This window comes from Thunnus albacares, chromosome 4 (genome assembly GCF_914725855.1).
Source record: "Thunnus albacares chromosome 4, fThuAlb1.1, whole genome shotgun sequence".
Classification (NCBI taxonomy): Eukaryota; Metazoa; Chordata; class Actinopteri; order Scombriformes; family Scombridae; genus Thunnus; species Thunnus albacares.
The window spans coordinates 3,045,909-3,068,311 of NC_058109.1; the positions used below are offsets into that span (position 1 = coordinate 3,045,909).

Sequence of the window (22,403 nt, forward strand, 5' to 3'; positions counted from 1 at the left end):
TATGTATTTAACAGCAGTGAGAGTTTTCAGGGTGTGTTCCAGTGTTCACATGCTGGGAGGAATATTTCTGGCTGGCAGCTCATAATTTAAGACCCTGCTGGGAGGTCACAGCTTTTCTGTCCTCCTCCGTCCTCCTTCTTTTTTCCCATTATTATTATTATTATTATTATTATTATTATTAGTAGTAGTAGTAGTAGTAGTAGTAGTAGTAGTGTGTTTATATTGTTGTTGTTGTGCAGGGTCAGCAAGTGGGTTGTGTGTATGATCTGTGCTGTAAAATTACCAAACACTATAAAAATACAGTTTTTTAAAAAGAGTATTTTTTCTATAAATGAAAGATACAAAACTATAATAATTATGTCGTACTTACAAGCACCGAGCACTTTATTAGGGACACCTGTGCAATTTATTATTGAGGTGCTAGTAGGTGGTGGTGTACTAGAGTGAATTATATTGAAAAGTGTTCCTAATATTTTACCCCTTCATGTATGTTAATGGAGTGGACAAAATATTAGGAACACTTTTCAATACAATAACACATTCCAGTTCACCACCACCAACTACTACCTCAATAATAAACATAAAGTAGAATTATCACCTTTCTGACAACGTCAACAAAAACAGAAAATGTATAAATCTTGTAAATGTAGAATTTAATGCAGAGCTGTTGTACTGGATTGCATCAGATTGCTCAGGTGTTCCTAATAAAGTGCTCAGTTAGTGTAGTTCTTGAACACCTTGGTAAATACCTTGGGTCGTCAATAATAAATACACAAAATGAAATAAATAAAACACAATTGAAATACCCAGGAGTAATAATAGTAATAATCAGTCTCTCCAGGAAATTGCAATGACAATAATTAACTCAAATTCTAGAAATCTTCAAAATATTTGCGAGAGTTCACAATTTTGCCAAATTGTCGCAAGTTTTCTGCAGTAAATGACCAAATCAACAGAATCAATAAACAGTTGGTGCATTTGGTGACATGATAACTTATGTCATTGTAGCATTCACAAGGATTCAGGTGGAGGATGGACAAATCTCACCTGCCAACAAAAATGATGCCATAAATCAATCAAAACAATCCCAAATGTTCCCAAATGAGGTTTGATTCAGTCAGAAGAATACAAGCTGATGTTGTTGAGACAGCAAAGATGAACATAATCTACCTCCAACATGAAAATGGACACTTTGGAAATGAAACTATATTTTTATGCAGGTAATGTGTGGTTTAATTCAACGGCAATGTTGACTGATTTTATTTGGTGTTAATGTTGAGCTGAAAGTTTATTCAATAAAGACGTGTTGTATGAATGGAGCTCAAGTACAGTATTTTCTTTTTTATATAACTGAGCCCATCGTCCTCATGTCCAGTAAATATATTAAAGAACTATCACTGGAGTACAGTTGTTTCTGTGATAAGTAGAATGCTTTTTATTGAAGGAAGTGATTAATTGGTAGTTTTTCAAAAAATTACATTATTTTTCTTTGCTTGTAATATTTCCCAATTCCAGTAATTTTAACGCAAAAACAGCACATAAAATATCGCAAATTGTATCACAGTTTTTAATAAAAGCCGCTGTAAAATCAAACATTTTCAAAAATCACAAAAAAACCGCCGTGAAATCCTGGAGGGACTGAAAGCGGACCGTTTCTTCGCTGAGTCCTTGTTTCTGACCGGACAGGATTAGGAGGCGGGCAGATTCCGTTGACATTGCAGAGGAGGAGGAACAGGACTGTTACCAAACCGGCAGGTTTATTATTGTTGGAGCCGCAGTGCAGCTGCAGTTCGGGGAGATCGTGGAGTCATGTACCGGCGGCCGCTGCAGTCCACCGTCAGAAGCGTCATCAACGCGTCCAGAACCGCGCGCGGACAGGTAAATAAATACCTGCGGCTAACGTTAGCTCAGCGGGCTAATAGGGTTTAATATAACCCGCCGCGTCACAGACGGAGAACAGGTAAATAAGATGAGCAGGTCATGAACAGCTGAGCTGGACACTCAGAGGCCGGAGGTGATGAGTCAGGTCAATATGAGACGTGAAGGATCGATACATCGATTATTAGTGTGTGTGTGTGTGTGTGTGTGTGTGTGTGTGTGTGTGTGTGTGTGTGTGTGTGTGTGTGTGTGTGTGTGTGTCACCGAGCTGTTAGTGTAATAAGATTATTACCTGTGCAGGTTGTCAGCTGGTTTCTGTAGGTGAACTTGAACGTGCAGGTTAATTAAATAACAACAGGAAATAAAAAATCTCTAATCTTTACTCTTTTAGTGAAATATTGAAGATTTGTTGCCCTTTCTGGGCTCGTTTAAACTAAATCATCTGTAAGTTTAGGGGGACAATGTCTCCTTGAAGATCTAACAACTGACGACGAGACACAACTACAGTCTGATTCTGTAAACAGACTCTTATTTGATCTTTAATAAAACATTTTATAAACTCATATGTGTGTCAAACCTTAAAGGACGGATTCACCATTTCTCAAGTGTGTCTTAAACCAGCAATCAGGTGTCCATATGAATAGTGAAAGAGGTTTTCCTCGCTGTAATCATTCCTCCTGTTCATACTGGATATTAAAAGATCCTTCAAATGTGCTTTCAATGGAAGTGATGGAGGACAAAATCCACAGTGTGTCCACACAGTCATTTAAAAGTCATATCAAGTGGATATCTGACACATTTACAGTCTTTTTAGCATCAAATTCCCTCTTTGTGTTTCCTCGGACAGTGTTTCCCTGTTGAGCTGCAGGTGGAAGTATAGTAACAAAAAGAGGAACTTTGGCACTAAAAAGACTGTAACGTTGAAAGATATCTACTTGATTTGACTCATTTGGACGCTGAAGCTTCATATTAGCTTCAGATAAACTTTTTACTTGTTTCTGTAGCAGCTTGTTTTCACCTGCAGCTGCTCTCAGCTCCATTTTTCCAACACTTGGTTAATGAAATCACTTTGAGCTGCAGATGGACATTGTGAATTTATCAAACATATCAATATGATTAAATTAGGTCATACAGAGAGTCATAATGTTGGTTGAGGACGTCACCTCGGGGTTTGGGATGAGTGATCAACATTTTTGGATGTTTTTAACGACCAAAAAACTAATCAGTTAGTCGTGAAAATAACTGACAGATTAATCGATTAGTTATCACCGGTTGCAGCCCTAAACCATGTTGTTAATTAGCCGGGAGCTCTCGTGTGATTGGTGGCCTACATGCCCACTAACAGAACTAGTAACCAGTGCTGTCAAGTAAATTTAGTGGCGCTAAAAAGAAAATTATTTCTCTCTCAATTGCAGTTTAATAGAAGTATAAAGTAGAATAAAATTGGATGAATTCTTAAGAATATGTACTTAGAATTATAACTATAAATAATAAATACGTTTTGATTCAGCTTCCTTAGAAAGCTTTTAGGAGAGGAGGAACAGGAAGAGGCAGGATTTGAGGTCTTTCAAGTAGTGATGCTTTGTCAATCAGACACTAGAGGTTAAAATACAAAGGTGGTGAGAAAATAATCTGTATATAATTAGTAAGATTTTATTGATGAAGCACCTTATAAAGGTGGCCTAGAGGATGCAAAAGTCTGGAAATGTATGAAGGGAAAGACCATGTAAGGCCTCGTTAGTGACAAGCAGCATCTTCAAATCTATTTTATACTTTAAGGGATGAAGGGATGTGAGGATCTACGGTTGGTTTTTTGGTCAGCTGTCTGGCGGGACACGGCTGCTTGGCTGAGACAGAAAAAAAGAGTAGTTGTAGAAGAAAAAATGAGAGTATTGATCAGTAATTCTAGATCTCTGGTTGATAGCATTGAATTGATTTTAACAATGATCCAACTATCAAGTTTGATAGTATGAAATAACTATGATAACAGTAGAACCGCTGTGCTTCTGTCTACACATATCTACTTATTCATTATGTCATTTCAGTGTCAACAGCCTTCATGTTACATTATTTATTTAATTATCTCTTTCTTTCTCTTTGTCCTTCTTGTCTCTCTCTCTCTGTGTCTCTTGCAGGTTTTAGACCAAGAAGCCTGTTTCGTCAGAGCTTTAGCAGCTTGCCAACTGGCCACAGAGTCGTCTCCTTGTTTAACACCATGTCGGACGCTGCACGTCACCACACAGGTAACCAGACACGCACACCATGATGGAAACGCTCATTCAGGTGTCGTCAGTGGTGCAAGAAGTATTATAGTAGTAATATCACAATGGAAAAATACAACTCCTGCATTTAATTAATGAATGTCAGCTTAATGTACATAAAGGATTAAAAACAAGAATACTTGTTTAGCAGATAATCAGCTACTGCACCTGATATGTTAGATATATTTAATAAAGTACAAAGAGTTGCAACGATTAGTCGATGGACAGATGGATGGATGAAAGAAATACAAATATTCTCTGGTTCCGGCTTCTCAAATGTGAATATGTTGTGTTATGTTTCATCTTTGGCTTTCAGAGACACTGATCATTATTATGAACATTATTAATAGTGAAGCATCAGTGTTAGAGCAGCATGTTACTGTTGTAGCTGCTGGAGGTGGAGCTAGTTTACACTACTTTATATACAGTTAGCTAGTTTAGTCCAGTGGTTCCCAACCTAGGGGTCGGGGCCCTCCAAAGGGTCAGCAGATAAATCTGAGGGGTGGTGAGATGATTAATGGGAGAGGAAAGAAGAAAAAACAAAGTTCTGATACACAAATCTGTTTTCAGTTTTTGGACTTTTTCTCTAATCTTTGATTTTTGCTGAAATATTGGATCATTTGAACATTTATTGAAATGAAAGCATGTGAGAAGTTTAGAGGGAAAAATCACTATTTGGTGGAGCTGTTAACAACTCATAGACATGTGAAATGTGACCCCGACTACACACTGCTTTTTGTAAGACGTCAAAAGACAAAAAGGTTGGAAACCACTGGTTTCATCTTTAACAATGTGTTGTATTTTAAAAGCTTGTTATATTATCCATTGTGTCAAATCTTCATCTGAAAAGTAACTAAAGCTGTCAAATAAATGTAGTGGAGTAGAAAGTATAAAGTACAAGTACCTCAAAGTTGTACTTAAGTACAGTACTTGAGTAAATGTACTTGGTTTATAATACTAGTTGCTGATTATTTTCTGTTGATCAATTGATAAATTGACTAATCTATCTCTAATAAACTGAATGAACAGTGTCACTTTACTGAATATTGAGCAGGTCTGACAAACTCAGATGGAACAAACTTTGATCGAAACCTTTTTATTGTCATTTTAAAGCAGAACTATGAGATGGGGGGGTAACTGGGGTAACTGGGGTCACGGTAACAGTAATAAAACCGTCGAGGCATGAAGACAACATGCAGCTCAGAATAGGTCAGTATATTAATTTACTCAACAGCTGCAGGCGGCCAGTAAAGGCCATGTTCTCCAGGTGTGTGTGTGCTGTTGATTTAATGAAGGTTATACAGTTTATACACAGAGAATATTACACCTCCATCTGTCTTCCCTCCTTTCTTCTGTCTCACGCTGACATTTAGTTGCCGTGGTTACGTCTCACGCTCTCTCTTCCTCGCTGTTGTTTTTTTTTTTTTCTGTTTGTCGTCCCGTCTGTCAGCTCCGTAACGTGAAGGAGACGCCGCAGCACACAGAGGAAGAAGTCGGGGCCTTCACGAAGCTCATCGAGGCCATGGGCTTCACAGGACCTCTCAAATACAACAAATGGGTGAGTGATGGAGAGAAGAACATGTGACGTCCTCAATCCTTCAGTTCGGAAAAGGAAAAGCTCCCCCGTTAGGGACAGAACAGTAAGGGACAGGAGGACGCAGGTTTTTGTGGTTTCAAAAGGTTGATTTTTTTTTTTAATTTACCCAAAAAATGCAAAAAGAACAAAGCAATCAACAAACTGAACTGATCTCAACAGACTGACGTCACTAATGACAGATGAAGGGAACATTCAGTTTATACCGGCCGACCAAACCAGAAGACAATAACTAAATTAACGACAAATAAACACATAGACAGTTTGCCTATAACTTTAATATTAATTAAGCAAAATCTACCACTAATACACAAACGACAGGCTCTCTCTCCAAACCCCCCGTCCTGTTGCAGGAGGTTGGTACAGTCCAGGTTTCAGGTGCAGATATTTATTTAAGAGTTTTTTATGATTATTTTGACCAAAAGATGTTCGTAATACAGTGCAATGTTTGATGTGCTCTGTTTGTGGTAAATCTGCGAGAACTGGGAGTTATACATTTGTATAATGTGGCGATGTTCACCGTGGTTACAACGTACCCGGCCGCCATTTCCTGCTTGAAAAGCGGTCCCTCCCCTTCCGCTACGTAGCCAAGATGGCGACCATCGAGGGCGAGAAGCGTCCATAGTTCCACACTCAACTTTTTGACCGTTATGAGTGCACCATCCGGGTTCTCACACTGCATTTCCCATATTTCTCAGCGTGAACGCACTGATGCACTCAAAATGTTACATGTAAGTACAGAAGTACGCGATTTGAGATGCAGCATCTGTCCCCGAAACTGTGAATGTTGGACTTGGGGGGGGGGGGGGGGGGGGGGGGGTGGAGAGAAGTCCAGCAGAGAGACTGACAGGGTTGGTCGGGGTACAGGAGATCAGTGAGATATGGGGGGGGGGGTTGGTGAAAGGTTTTGTTTTGTAGGTGATGACCAGAAATAAACGTAATTTAACACTCCAACAACACACGGTGGTTGTTTACTACCGTTGGAGTTTAATAAACAGGACTGCTGCTGTTGGAGTTTTTCTTTGTGTAGAGGACAGTTACATGACTCCTCTGTCTCTCCGTCTCTCTGTGTGTCCCAGCAGTGTCTTTTAAATTATGGGCTGTCAGCCAGGAATATTCCTCCCCAGCGTGTGAACACTGGAACACACCCTGAAAAACTCTCACTGCTGTTTAAATGTACACAGATGAATCAAACAAGCCGCCATTACTGCGTTTATTGTAACAAATATAAAAAGAACTTCACTTCACTTCACTTTGTGCACTTTTGCCAAGAAATCTGTCCATGAGATCCTGTAAAAGTGGGTTGAATGTTGAAAATATCATCAAATGCAATAAATAAAATCAACTTAACAGTGACGTTCAGTCCAGTTTCAACAGACAGCAAAGACTTTCTTTTTCTGTTCTGTGTCTTTTATCAAATTCTCCCGACAACAAACTGACACTTAGAGAAACGGAAAGTAAAAAAGCCTCAAGTCTCTGCTCCGGGAAATCTGTTCGACTTCCATAAATCTCTATTAAATCCTCATCAGATCACATTCTTAGCGAGCAGGGAACGCTAAAGACGGAGCGCTCTGCCTACAGATGGTGAACCGCCACCCAACGTCTCTCCTTCTAGTTCCCTACAAGCTTTACAGTATCACATGTTTCGGATTTTTTAATGAAAGTTTATGGATTTATCTCAACACAGGACTTTTATTCCCAGACTGTGGATGTTGGACAGAAGCTACATTCATGTTATTTTGTTTTTTACGAAGCTGCTGCACCATAAATTGAGTGTAGCTTGTTTGAAAATTGTGTAAAACGCCTGTTATAGTTTCCCAGAGTCAGATAGAAGTCTGGCTCCAAAAGATAATCTGTTGTATGACAAAGAAAATAATGAAATAAGCACGTTTGAGAAGCTGAAACCAGCTTGTCAATCAATTAATCGACTAATCACTGCAGCTTTGTAACAACATCCATGATGTTGCAGCACAGCGCTGCTCTGACACATTAAAGCATAAACATTTACATGGTTTGGTTATGCGGGAGGGTTTTTTTTGGGGGGGATAAAGACTTACAGATGTGGCGAATGTGCACAGGAATGTTGTCGTCATCTAGGAAAGTGTCGGGCTAAACGCCGGCTTGGCAAACGTTGGGTACAAGCGGCGGTTACACGTCTCTGACCTCATGTCCTGTTTCTGCTCAGAGCTTTTGTGTCGCCTTCAGGATTTTTTATTTCCTCTACAGTGAACCGGGGGGATACCTTACAGACCCCCGAAACAGCAGCTCAGAAAGTCCTCAGATCCTGGAAATAATCTGCATAATGACATCAGTCGGTTGAAGGAAGACAGTTAGAAGTAAATGACACCTTGTAGGAAAGTTCAGGTTATGTGTGCGGATGTTTTAATGTAAAAGGACAGATTAGCCTGCGTGGAAATACAGCTGCTGGTTTCAGTTTCTCTTAAAAATGTCTTCAATTTAAACACTGCAATTAATTTTCAGTTTATAAATAAAATGTTTTAACAAGTTTTTTTTGTTTTTTGTCTCCACAGAAAATCAAGATCGCCGCCTTGCGCATGTACACGTGCTGCGTAGAGAGAATCAATTACGACGAGTTCTTTGAAAGTAAGTTTAACGTTGTGTCAGTATGAAGGCCTGTTCTCACCTACAGCTACAGTAAGATGACCATAAACAGTCGTGGTTCGTTAGTGGTCGTCTGTGATGTTCAGTTGTGTCATCTGGTTCTAAAAATGTCTCGTATCAGCCCAAAACTTGTCTGCAGAAACATGTCATGATGTTAAACACCAGCTGGATTCACGACATTACGAGATCACGTGAGAATCCGTCTTGTCGGGCTTCAGGTTATTGGTTTGAGTCACAGACCAATCAGCTTCCTGTGAGGATTCTCAGGTGATCTTGTGAGTCCAGCTGCCTGTAAGAAGTAAGACGGTGACAGACAGACGGTTCATCCAATCACCTGCCAAGTATTTTTGGAAAGTGCCGCCCTTTTCCAAAAGGTTTTGGAAAGAAAGAGTTTGTGCAGTTCAGGCTGTGATGAGAATAAACTAGTCGTCCTTCTGCAGTTTAGTTTTGTACTTCCTGGTTTGCAAGAGTTTTAAAAAGAAGAGTTTTAAAGAAATGTTTTTTCCTGCCTAGTATGAGTCCAGCTCCAATAACGCTGCATCCTACATTTCCCATCATGCAACTAAAAGCATCTTTCCTGGTAAATTCCCACATCTTTCAAACGCTACAAAAAAAAAAAACACAGAAGAAATTATACATCAGTAGAACTAACAACGATGAGAAAATAGAACTTAATGTGTAAAATTAGTGGAGTGCCCCTTTTAAAGATGTTTTATTTATTTATATATATAAATATAAACACCTTAAGGAATCTTTGTATTTTAACTTTTCTCTTAACTGCAGATGAGTTTATTTTGAAAGGATCTGATTAGATTAACAGCTGTATCAGCAGCTGTTTTTTTTTTTTTTTTTCTTGCAGTTTGGAGACATTAAAGAGATCAATAAATAATCTGGAGAAAGTTCTGAAAGTCTTCATCATGAACACTGATGAGCAGCATTTACTGCCAGCAGAGCAGATTTACATCCAGTAGATGATAACATCTTTCAAAGTATGATGAATGTTGCTGCATCTTTTTAAAAAAAAAAAAAACTTTATATAAACACACAGAGAGAAAAGCTGGAAAATCACTGGTTCAAAATGACACACACACACACACACACACACACACACACACACACACATTTCAGCAGTAGTTCTGCTCTGAACGCTGAGCGTCGAGGCGTTGGTAGTCCTCCGCGTCGCTGTCACTGCCTGTCTGACACATTTATTTGACACTTTACTACCTGGCACACAGAGACAAACACAAACACACACTCTCCTCACTCATATTACTCACATCCACACACACACACACACACACACACACACACCTGTTAAAGCTGCTACCACAGCTCATGTGTGTTCACTCTGTCTCCTGACGGGTCCAGACCTGGTCCGAGTCTGCTGGGTCTGAAATCCTGCATGTTGTCCATCGCTTGTACTCACTTTATAAAGTCGTGTTTGGCATTCGTTGGTTTCTTTTCACTTTAAGTCTGAAATCTGAATTTGGTAAAAGGAGCCTGATCCTGGTTCATAACTGTCATATCAGGACTCTAGTGAACCAGAATCAGGATTTTCAGAGTCGGTCTGATTCATCAACCTGGCGAGCATGTGCTTGTGATTCAAGCTTTTTCTTACCTATAAATATTTCTCATTTTTACACACACTGATGTTTTTTTTCTTCAAAACACTTTACCTGCACTTACAGTATATAATATATTCACAGCTTCTGGTTCCAGTACGATCCAGCTGCCTCATACTGACCTCATATAACACGAGCCTCATGTTTTACCTGTAAGACTCGAGTTTTAACGCCGTCGTTCATCGTCTGTGATGTGAAGACATCAGATTTATACTCAGTCAGAGAAATAAAAACTGTGTGTCCTGACATTAGTTCAACTATAAAATAGCACAGCACAGAGCGTCTCTTCTGCTCGGCTGCTGACAGATCTGTCAGCTGGAGAGTCGATCACACTGGACAGTAGAGGAGCACAGTTACAGCACTAGAATATATATATATATATATATATATATATATATATATATATATATATATATATATATGTGTGTGTGTGTGTTTACTAGTGTGAACTCTCCAGAGTTAGTGCTGGAGCGCGACATAAAAGTACTAATTACAACTATTACAAAGATGTAATAATGGTTGTAGCTGAGTTTTAAAAGTAAGAAATAAAAACAAATGAATCAGTTAAGACAAAGGTTGAAGCTGCTTCATATCAGAGTGTTTTTATAGGAGACAGTGATGTAAATGTGTAAGAACAGGTGTATTAACGCTCGTTAACGCTGTGGTTTTATTTCAGAATGCACCCTCCCCGACACACTCAACTCCTGGTTCTTGGTAGCACAGCTGCATGTATGGTGAGTTACACACACACACACACACACACACACACACACACACACACACACACACACACAGTGGCTGTTTTTTGTGCCTGTAATGGGTCATATTGTCTTTAACTTTGTTTTTCCTCTGTTAGGATGTGTTTGGTGCGGATGCGTCAGGAGGGCAGAGAAGGGAAGTACATGTGCCGTTACATCGTCCACTCCATGTGGGAGGATGTAGAGCAGAGGAGCAAGATCATGGGGGTAAATTCTGTCTCTGTGTTCTTATACTGCACGTCTGTCTTTGTGAAGACCAGTTTGAGTTTTAAAGCATAAGACTGGTGATTTTCTATGTTTTTCTTCTTGTCAACAAATCTCATGTAGTAGACAAACCAACAATGAACTGATCTACTAACAAGTTGTCGAAAAACTATTAAAAACACGTCAGTGAGTCACAGCGCTGCACTGGGTGACATGTTCCTTCATCATGAAGAGTTTGGTCACGTTAGTTCGTTTAGAAACGGCTCCAAAGACTAATAACAGGGATCATGTTTTCAGTCTCCATAGAGTAGTTCTGTGTACGGCAGACGCTACTGAGCATGTGTAGGAACGCCGTTCTGTTTATAGCTTCGCCACCTTGTTGTGCTGCATATCACAACTTTAAAAACTTTAAATTTCTCACAGAGCTTCACTATAAATTCAAGCGTCTTATGCTACATGTAGCGCAACAAGCTAGCGAAGCTGTAAACAGAACCGCGTTCCCTCCTCGGAGACTGAAAACGTGATCGCTGTTATTAGTCTTTGGAACAGGAACAGATCATGTAACGGCATGTCCACCATAAATACATATTGTACATACATTACATTACATGACACTGTACAGTATGCCTGTGATATATCCCATAGGATCTCCTAAATATAGAGCCTTAACCTGATGTCTGTATACCAGTAATCATGTGACAATAATTCCACTGTTTGCAGCCCTGCAGACACACAGATACTCGACCTCAGAGTCCTGCGATAGATCTTTGTGGTAAAAGTTTAATCTGTTGCAGCAAATCCACGTAAACTGTATTATTTATCGATCTGGTGACAAAGTAATGAATATTGACGAGTTCTTTCATCCCAAATGAGCTGTAAGTTTAGCCGACTTATTAAAGGTTCACATTGAGTGAACCATGAATACAACCCAAAATGTTTTCATTCTTATAAATATTCAACATTATTACTAATATTTCTTCCTTCAATACACCTGACTTACAATTATGAGAAGTTATTCACAGCCTCCGTCCAGTTACAGTACAGTCAACACACCAGCAGAGCAGCCGCAGACGACATCAGTCTCATGTTTCACCTGAAAGACTTTTGTTTTAACATCGTCTGTAATGTTAAAACATCAGATTTCACATAGTCGGAGACATTAAAAGTGTGTAAAAGTTATAAAATACCTAATGCAGCGTGAAGCATCTCTCCTGATTGGCTGCTCAGGAAACGTGTGTTTAAATCATTTAGGCTACATTCACATTTCATGCTGAAGTGGCCTAAACCCTTTTTTTTTTTTGCCTCCGAGTGATTCAGATCCAGTTATTTTGAACAGACCAGATCTGATCAGACTTGGCATCTTACCTGTGTGGTCCTACATCAGTTTTAACGTCTCACTTCTCTGCACATGTCTCCCGTCGTCATCATTCAGCGTCGGCGCCTCACAGCCCGGTAAAAACAAACATGTCACCTTCTCATCTTCATCATCTCGAACAACAAATAATCCCGGACGCGTCTCGCTAGTGGCCACGTCATGATTTGGTTTTATCGTTGTTATTCTTGTACGTGTGCGGCTCACATTTCAGTTAAATCTGCATGAGTGTGTGTGTGTGTGTGTGTGTGTGTGTGTGTGTGTGTGTGTGTGTGTGTGTGTGTGTGTGTGTGTGTGTGTGGCAGTTTAGGAACGATCAGATCAGATCTGCCTCAGAGACGAGACTCCACACCTCCCGCTGACTCACATGACATCACTTGAGGCAATTGATCAGATTTCACTCAGCTCCTTCTGGAGACACAAAAAAAAGCTTTCTGCTACTTTTCTGCACATATGCAGTCGTGCTCCAAACACCTGGAAACTGTGACTGCGGCAGTAAAAGTCGGTTTTTATGATTTGTTTGTAGCCACGGCAGCTCAGTTGTGGCAATAAACATCTGTAGACAAATATAAAAACTTCCACACCGGCGCTCCGCATGAAAACGACTAAATGTCACTCTGTTAAATAAATATTCATTCATTCATATTCAACAGTGCGTGAAGTTTTTATCCGTGCTATTGCATCGCTACGTAGGATGCAGGGGTTTTTTTGTTTATTTAAAAGTTTTTTTACATCTGCATAATTGTGCCAACACTTCTCAAGCAGAAAGTGTAGCCGAATCCCCGGAGAGTCGGCCTGGCCCGCAGGCACGGCGTCCACAGAGCTGCTGCTCTATTCTTTCTCAGTGGAGCAGCTCCAGGAAGTGTCGCTCATTGACATCACAGACTTAAATCTTGGCTTTGCTCACATGTCGCTTTCAGAAAGACTTTCTAACACTCAAATTATACTGGAATGAACTCTCAAAGATCAGAGGAGAGAAACCTACTGAAGTTTATTTTTTATTCTTGATCTTTTACTTTTTCATCTTGAAAGAATAAACTGTGAAAAACAAACAATGGGAGAAAGTTCCAACATGACATTTTATGAAAGTTCAGAACATGAACAGACATCATTTAGTTTAACATCATAATCTCAGGTGACGTCCTCAGATGTCTTATTTTGTCCTGAAAACTACAAATATCACATGTACAGTGATGTAAGACCAACAAAATCAGCAAATGTTTCTCTTTTTTGCTTGAAAAATTATATAAACAATCACATAAACAATGCACAATATTGGATTTTTTGCCGATATCCGATATGCTGATATTTCCAACTCATTGTGGCCGATGCTGATATATTCGCATATTTTTTTTTCCAGCTGGAAAGACTATTATGTATGCAATCATAGATTGTACTAAGTATGATCAAGAAAGACAATGTATGAAGGAAGAACTTAGGAAGACTGTGATGTAATGCACCTAATACGCTGGTTGCCAACCGCCGTTATAAACCAAAAAGAAGTTTTTTTTTTCAAACAGAGTGGTACATCCTGTCAGCCGAGGTGTTTCCTATCTGTGCAGCCGAACACAGCAGCTCCTCCACGGACTGTTTCACCCTGACGGTCCCGGTGTTTCCTCCGCAGGCTGCACTTCACTCAGCCGCCCGACAGACCCGCTGCTTCCTCCCACTTTAACTGAATAACAAACCGGGGCTAACGTTAGCTGAGAGGCTAACGTTAGCTGAGAGGCTAACGTTAGCTGAGAGGCTAACGTTAGCTGAGAGGCTAGCAGCAGCACAGCCAGCTAGCCTCCAGCTAGAAGAAGCAGCAGGTCTGACGGGCAGCTGAGTGAAGTGCAGCCTGCGGAGGAAACACCGGGACCGTCAGGGTGAAACAGTCCGTGGAGGAAAACACAGTCAGGCGGCGGAGGAGAAGGCGACAAATCGGCTTCTCATAATCGGCAGAAAATGTTCATATCGGCCGATACCGATGACGTGCCGATAAAATAGTTGCAGATTAATTTTCTGTCGATCGTCTAACTGATAAATCGTCGCAGCTCTGGTCCTGATATGAAGCTGTAAACACAAACCACGTTCCTGCACATGCTCAGTAGCGTCTGCCGTACACAGAACTACTCTCTGGAGACTGAAAACGTGACGCTGTTATTAGTCTTTGGAGCCGTTTCTAAACAAACTAACATGACCAAACTCCTCATGATGAATGAAACATGTCACCCGGTGCAGCGCTGTGACTCACTGACGTGTTTTTAATAGTTTTTGGAACAACAACAACGGAGGAATAAGATATATCAGACTCTGGATACACACACACTGTTTTCTCCCTGCCAGTATTTAAAAAAACACATAATCCAAGTCACTTATATTTACTTATAAAAAAAAACAGTTTTGTGGCAGCTAAACACTCAAAAATCACATGTAAATGATCCGTGATGTTAACTGAGAGGGATGTTTGAACTGGAGCCGAGGCGTTATAGTGTGAGCTCTTTTAGTTTTGCTCGTTTTGCGTCATGTGACAGAAAGAGGTCAGAGATGAGAAATTACACTGTGGTTTGTGAGGTCACTCCTGGTGTGTGTGCACGCATGCATTGGGCGTGTGTGTGTGTGTGTGTGTGTGTGTGTGTGTGTGTGTGTGTGTGTGTGTGTGTGTGTGTGTTGGGGGGGGGGCTGCAGGTGTTTTCACAGCTGCATATATGAACTTTTGTCAGCATGTGTACATATGTTTGCGTATGCCGACACATTCGTACACACGTGACTGAGAACTTTAAAAAAAAAAAATCTTCATCGTTTTGACCCAAACACAAACATTTACTCCAAAAACTAACAAATCCAAATATCTCTCTTGAAGATAAATAGAAACATTTTAATCTGAGTGGAATTCTGACACCGACTTATTTATTTATTTATTATTTTAAATTCCAGAGAAATATTCTATAAAACATACAGTCTGTTAAGTTTCCTTTTCAGTTTATTCCATTTATCTGCAGGTTGTACAACAGGAGGTCAGATGTATTTTTACTAGTAACACAAACACTGATACAACTAATGCAATTAATACAAATACAAGTTCAAAATACAATAAATCCTAAATTCAAACATGGATCCAGTTCTCTTCACCGACTTCCTGTAAACAATCATAGACGCAGGACAAAATATAGAAATTAGGATGTCTCAGATGTTGTGTGTGTGTCAAATTAATGTTGACACGTCTGGTTTCTTCAAATCATCACATGAAGAAATATGCATGTTTTCAAAATATTTCTGTAATCTTCTACCCTGGTTACAGAAACCAAGTTTCTTGTTGATGTTACAGTTAAGAAATGAGTTTTATGGAGAAAGCCGACAGTAACCTGGTGACTTAAACACATGTAAACACGTTTCATGACATTAAAGCTGGATGGAAACTTTCTGCTTCTCCAGAGACAAACATCAACATCTCTGCAAACCTGCGTAGAGTCGAGTGTTATTGATCACTGTAGCTGTAGCTAGCTGTTAGCCTCACAAACATCCCCAAACAACCTCTGTGCAGCCGGATAAGCTAATATAATATAATAATAATAATAATTCCAGTTTGAGTCGTCTCCAACTGAACAAAATTTACACACATCCACCCCCCAAAAGCAAACTGTGTTGGACGTCATGACAAACTGTAAAATCTGTGCAGTTCTTTGGTAAAACAATGATTTTTTTATTCACGGTTGCAAATGTTTCAATCAATCAGATCTTCAACATCACTTTACATTTACACAAGTCAAAATGACGACAATCTGCAACTATTAACGTCTCCAGTGGAGTAATATAATAATATAATAATATAATAATCATCGATCACAGGTGTCAACACTCGGAGTACGAAGAAATATGACAAACAGATAAAACCTCAAAGAGAAAGAAAAGAGTAAAAGAAATAAAATTAAACAAATAAATAAAAAAGAAAAAGGGAAAGAAAAACCATAAAATAACGAATAAAACATAATATTAACCTTTGACCTTCTTCAGGAACAAGAGACAGAATTCTTTTAGTCAACAAACAGCTGAACACTGAGTCTCTTTATAACAACACACCTGCGGAGCCTCAACATACATTACAGACACGACGATATTTATACCACGAAGATCATGTAGTAATATTTTCTGTTTTGAGAAAGTGTGTTTTTACTGAAACACAGACTGTGTGTGTGTGTGTGTGTGTGTGTGTGTGTGTGTGTAATGTTCCTAATGAAGCTCTACATCAGCAGCACATGTATTTTTACAGGGCCAGTGATTGGAGCTGCTCTCAGGTTTCATGCTAATTGTGGTCGGGAGCAGTAAAAACATTGGTCATGTTCTCCGTGGTTCATAATTGCTGCAGCAGCCGGTTGAAGCTTAACAACGACTCCGCTGTCACTCTTTTTACCGCCAGCTTCATCCTGAAGACCGATGACATTCATTAAAATGACTTCAAATGTGTGATTTATACATTAAAGGACACGTTCACAATGTTTCAAGTGTCTTAAAGCAGCAGTCAGGTGTCCGTATGAACAGTGAAAGAGGTTTTCCTCGCTGTAATCATTCCTCCTGTTCAAGATCCTTCTAATGTGCTTTCAATGGAAGTGATGGAGGCTGAAATCCACAGCTGAAGCTTCATATTAGCTTCAGATAAACTTTTAAATACATTTTTTGCACAGAAGGAGGACTGTGGGTTTTGTCCTCCATCACTTCCATTGTAAGGTCATTATGAAGGGATCTTCTACTGGTCAGTATGAACAGGAGGAATGATTACAGCAAGAAAAACAAACTGGTACAAGTCTGTCTCTCTGTAGAAACATGGAGCTCTGATTAAAAAGTTATATAAGTAGAGAAACAGGTTTTCTGACACTTTCCTCTGCAGTGGATGAGATTAAACTCCTGAAACAACTTTCTGCTGTTCTTCACTTTGGTTTGTTTTTTTTGTCTCTGTGTGATTGTAGATCGACGCCACGCATAGAAAGGAAGGAACGAAAGCGATGACGGAGACCTTCTATGCTGCGATATTTGGATACGATGAGGTGAGACTGAAGATCTCAGAGTAAATAAGGAATCAAACATCTGTTATTTAACAGTTTCCATCCTGCAGATGCTACCTTCACTTTTTATAAATCTTCCCGACTGATTCTTGTTTGGAAATACATATATATATATATATATATATATATATATATATATATATATATATATATATATATATATATATATATATATATATATATATATATATATGTATTTTAACATTTACAGTTTCTAGATTTAGATCGTCTCTCTCCGTCCTCGCTGTCTGAAAGCATCTTTATTCTTCTTCATGTGCTCAATGGTTTATTGGGGCTAAATTCTCTTATTCAAGAATTCACAACCACACACACATTATAGTATACGTTATAGGCTGCAACTCATTATTATTTTTATTATTCATTCATCTGTTGATTATTTTCTCAATTAGTTGTTCGGTCTAAAAAAAAAAATGTCCTAAAATGATGAAAAATGGTGATCAATGTTTCCTAAAGCCCAAGATGACGTCCTCAAATGTCTCGTCCAGTCAACAACCCAAAGATATTCAGTTTATGATCATAGAAAACAAACAAAAACAGAAAATTTAAGAAGCTTTTTTTTCTTTAAAAATGACCTAAAATGATTAATTGACTATCAGGATAGTTGTGGATTAGTAGATTAATCGTTGGATCGATTAACGGCTGCAACTCTGAAAGTATAAATATTTAATAATTCAAGAATTAAATGCAGTGAAAAGACAAATCAGAGACAGGAATATCTGTAGTTATACAGAATGAAGGATGTGTGGATCAATTGTGTGTGTGTGTGTGTGTGTGTGTGTGTGCGTGTGTGTGTGTGTGTGTGTGTGTGTGCGTGTGTGTGTGTGTGTGTGTGTGCGTGTGTGTGTGTGTGTGTGTGTGTAGGGAGTCCTGGCTGATGACACTGTGCTGGCAGCAGCTCTGTGGAGAAACCTGTTCAACTATCAGTGCGAAGACCCCAAACAGCTGGAGCTGATGGTGGAATACGTACGCAAACAGGTGCGTTTGTTTACATATCCGACGTGTGTGTGTGTGTGTGTGTGTGTGTGTGTGTGTGTGTGTGTGTGTGTGTGTGTGTGTGTGCGTGTCTGTGTGTGTGCGTGCATGCGTTCACATATTGATGTAATTGTGTTCTCCGTTCAAGTCTCTTTTTAAAAGAGCTGGTCTTTTATTTAAATGATGCATCCTCTCAGCAGACGTTCAGATTCCTGCTGTTTGACGTTTGCTTTGCCACATCACAGCTCCTCTTCCTCATCCTCCTCCTCCTCCTCCTCTGCCTTCCTGCTGCGGACCAGCTGTGCTTTATTTTCACCGTCAAATGGTAAAATCCGAAACAATAGAAGAGGATGAAATATGGAAACTGTAGATAAAAAGAAACCATAAATCATGACTTAAGTTAATTATTTAAGCACAAGAAGAGAAACCAAACGATATTTTAATTTTGAAGAGGAAAGATCGACTCAGTAGCATCAACAGATGGAAAGTAACTAAATACATTTACTGAAGTTATTAACTTAAGTCTAAGTTTAAAGTTCTTGTACTTTACTCGAGTATTTCCACCTTCTGTTACTTTCTTTTATTCCTCTACGTTTATTTGAAAGATACAGTTACTGGTTTCTTTTCAGATTAACGTTTTTTACATTAAAGAACAAATATTCTGCATATTTCCAGCCTCTATATTTATATTCTGGGGCTCTACTGGAATATCTTTGCATCATTTCCAGTCAAAAACTCCTTATTTATCTTCTACTGGTCCTTTATGCAGCCCCTCAGTTCAGCCTCTGTCTGAAACAGGCCGTTTTAGCTCCTGTCTCTTTAAGGCTCCGCCTCCTGATGAGCCCACTCTGTTCTGATTGGTCAGCTTCCAGGAAGCTTCCTCCTCCGGCTCCGGAGGCTACGTAAACAAACTATAGTAGCAGGATTTCACTTCTTTTTCTCCTTCTTTACTCCAAATGTCAACTTCTCAAATCCATCCGTACATGTTGGAGCCAAAAGCCGATCTGTTACGAGAGCGGACAACACTAACAAACACCTTAGCAACCACCTTAGCAACCAAGGCTAAAGAAGAGAAGGCCGTTTATGGGCATGTGTGACGAGCCGATGTCAGCTCGTCAGGAAGGTAGAAATAAAAACGTTACAAACGAAGCGTTCAGAGCAGGTTGAAGCCCTGAGTTTTGACTTGCAGGCAGCATTTCTACATACGTTCACCGCAAGTTTTGGAACTTTGACCATGTTTAACATCTGACATCATCAACAGGAAATAAATAACAGAAAATCACAAAAAGCAGAATATGTCCCCTTTTATGATGTATCGATTAAAGGGGAAAAAAGATCAAACACAACCTTTTTGGTTTGTGACATCTTCCAGTTGGACCTTTTGTCATGTTTCCTCTAAAAGAGACATTTCCTCTCTAAACCTTTCACATGGTTTCATTTCAGTTTCAAGTGTTCAAGGTTCAGTATTTCACAAAGAAGCAAACATTGTATAGACAATATCAAAAAATGAACTTTTCCTATCAGATATTTGTGCTGGATTGAAAACTTCTGGACATAAAGACATAAAGTTTATTTACATTGTTTTTTTTTTTTTCATAAAGTCACGTATACAACCACTCATGCAGAATGAAAATAACAGTATATGGCATATCTGGGTAACACATGATGCTGACGATGCTATAAACTTATAAAATGAAGGAAATTAAATATGAAATGTTAGCTGTTTGACTGACGTCAGGCCCCCCTTCCCCCCTTCTCTGAGCACTTTTCCTCACCTGCTGACCTCCTCACCTCTTCCTCGCTCTGCTCGCTGGATGTTTTCTTTCCCTCTGAGAGACTGAAAGCACTCTGAAACACCTGCAGGCCTCCTTCTGCTGCCGGACACATTTTTAAGGATCAGGCTGCCGATTCTCTATGTTTTTCTTCTTGTCAACAAATCTCATGTTTGGATCCAAACCACCAATGATCGACTAAGCCTGATATATCTTATTCCTCCGTTGTTGTTTCAGAAACTATTAAAAACACGTCAGTGAGTCACACCGCTGCACTGGGTGACATGTTCCTTCATCATGAAGAGTTTGGTCACGTTAGTTTGTTTAGAAACGGCTCCAAAGACTAATAACAGCATCATGTTTTCAGTCTTCAGAGAGTAGTTCTGTGTAAAGCAGACGCTACTGAGCATGTGCAGGAACTTCATTTCACTATTTTTTCTAGTGTTTTAAACCAGCAGTCAGGTGTCCATAGTAACAGTGAAACATGTTTTCCTCGCTGTAATCATTCCTTCTGTTCATACTGGATATTAAAAGATCCTTCAAATGTGTTTTCAATGTAAGTGATGGAGGCCAAAATCCACAGTGTGTCCACACAGTCATTTAAAAGTCTCTGTGAAGCTTCTATTCAGCTTCATCAGTCTGAGTTAGTCATATCAAGTGGATATCTGACACATTTACAGTCTTTTTAGCATCAAATTCCCTCTTTGTGTTTCCTCGGACAGTGTTTCCCTGTTGAGCTGCAGGTGGAAGTATAGTAACAAAAAGAGGAACTTTGGCAGTAAAAAGACTGTAACGTTGAAAGATATCTACTTGATTTGACTCATTTGGACGCTGAAGCTTCATATTAGCTTCAGATTAACTTTTAAATACATTTTTGCACAGGAGGAGGACTGTGGGTTTTGTCCTCCATCACTTCCATTGTAAGGTCATTATCAAGGGATCTTCTAATGGTCAGTATGAACAGGAGGAATGATTACAGCAAGAAAAACATGTTTAATGTTCATTTTGGCTCCTGACTGTTGCTTTAAGACACACTTGAAAACCTGTGATCCATTCTCTATGTTCCTGAATGTGTCAGCAGATTGTAACTGACCTTTACTTGATTATTCATCGTGTGGAAATTAAATTAACACCTTGATTGATCTGTGTCAAGACTCCTCTCAGATCCTGCCGGTGTGTGTGTGTGTGTGTGTGTGACTGTGACTCTTGTTGTCTCTGTGCAGATGCAGTACATCGACGCTCTGGACGGGGAGGACCTGATGCTGACAGGCGAGGTGAAGTGGCGCCCTCTGGTGGAGGAGAACGCACAGAGCATCCTGAAGGTGGTCACACCCACGTACAACGACGCCGGACTGTGAGACGAAGAGATCCCCCAAAGTCCTCTTCTTCTGTCCTCTTCTGTCTCTCACCTCTTGATTTCCTTTTCCTGTCTTTTTGTTTTCACCCCCCCCCCCAACCCCCCCCCTTCTTTTTTCTCCTTCTTGTAATCATGTACTAAGATGGAGCACATTTCCCTCCTCCTCCTCCTCCCCTCATAGAAGATGGGATTTTAAATTTGACATGCTGTCTGTTCTCATCCATGTCTTTCTTTCCTTCTCTTTTTCTCCTCTTGTATTCCCAAAAACTTCCCTCCTTCCTCCTCTCCCGGATGATTTGTCCACCGGAAGTCTGTTTCTGGAGGAACAGTATAGGCAGGATAGTTGGTCAGGATTATTTCTGCAGCCTGATTTTCCGCACATACTACCCAACAAACCAGTTTAATAACTGGCAACGCCATTCATCATCATCATCCTCAGTTGCCATCCTGTCGGGTTTGAGAGCCTCCGCCGCTTCCTCTCCTCTCAGCAAACTGTCAAGCAGGAAAAAAAACACACACAAGAAGAGAACGAGACGCTCTGTATTTATATTTTTTGTGTTTTTTTTCCTCTGTATTTATATTGTATACCTCCATGTTTACGCTCTTCTCCTGCAGAGGTGTTCAGCTACGACCTCCGACGCTGCTTCACTCCTTCACTGTATGTTAAATAAAGTTTCACTCTGAAGAGGTGACGTATGAATATAATAATGGTTCCAGGAAACAAAATGCGTGTTTTCCACCGAGCTGCTGTGTCTGTCGGAGGTCTGTAATTCAACATCTCTGCTGTTGAACATCTACAGTCTGTATGAATCTCTGGAAGGTTTCAACCGTTCAACCCCCCCCCTCCCCGGCCCCCCTTCCCCCCCATGATGACGCTCTCAGACCCGAACAGGAAGCTGGACGACATCACTGTATCAAAAACAATCAG

General features: G+C 39.8%; 1 protein-coding gene across 1 annotated transcript; it reads left to right on the plus strand.

Moving 5' to 3' along the window:
* The first annotated feature begins 1,668 nt into the window (after positions 1-1,668).
* Positions 1,669-21,970, plus strand: LOC122981218 (ubiquinol-cytochrome-c reductase complex assembly factor 1). Its single transcript, XM_044349863.1, has 9 exons — positions 1,669-1,878; positions 4,014-4,121; positions 5,590-5,697; positions 8,265-8,337; positions 10,654-10,711; positions 10,834-10,942; positions 17,258-17,335; positions 18,236-18,349; positions 21,342-21,970. The coding sequence occupies exons 1-9, from the start codon at positions 1,810-1,812 to the stop codon at positions 21,474-21,476; spliced, it is 852 nt and encodes a 283-aa protein (XP_044205798.1). The 5' UTR covers positions 1,669-1,809; the 3' UTR covers positions 21,477-21,970.
* Positions 21,971-22,403: the final 433 nt, after the last annotated feature.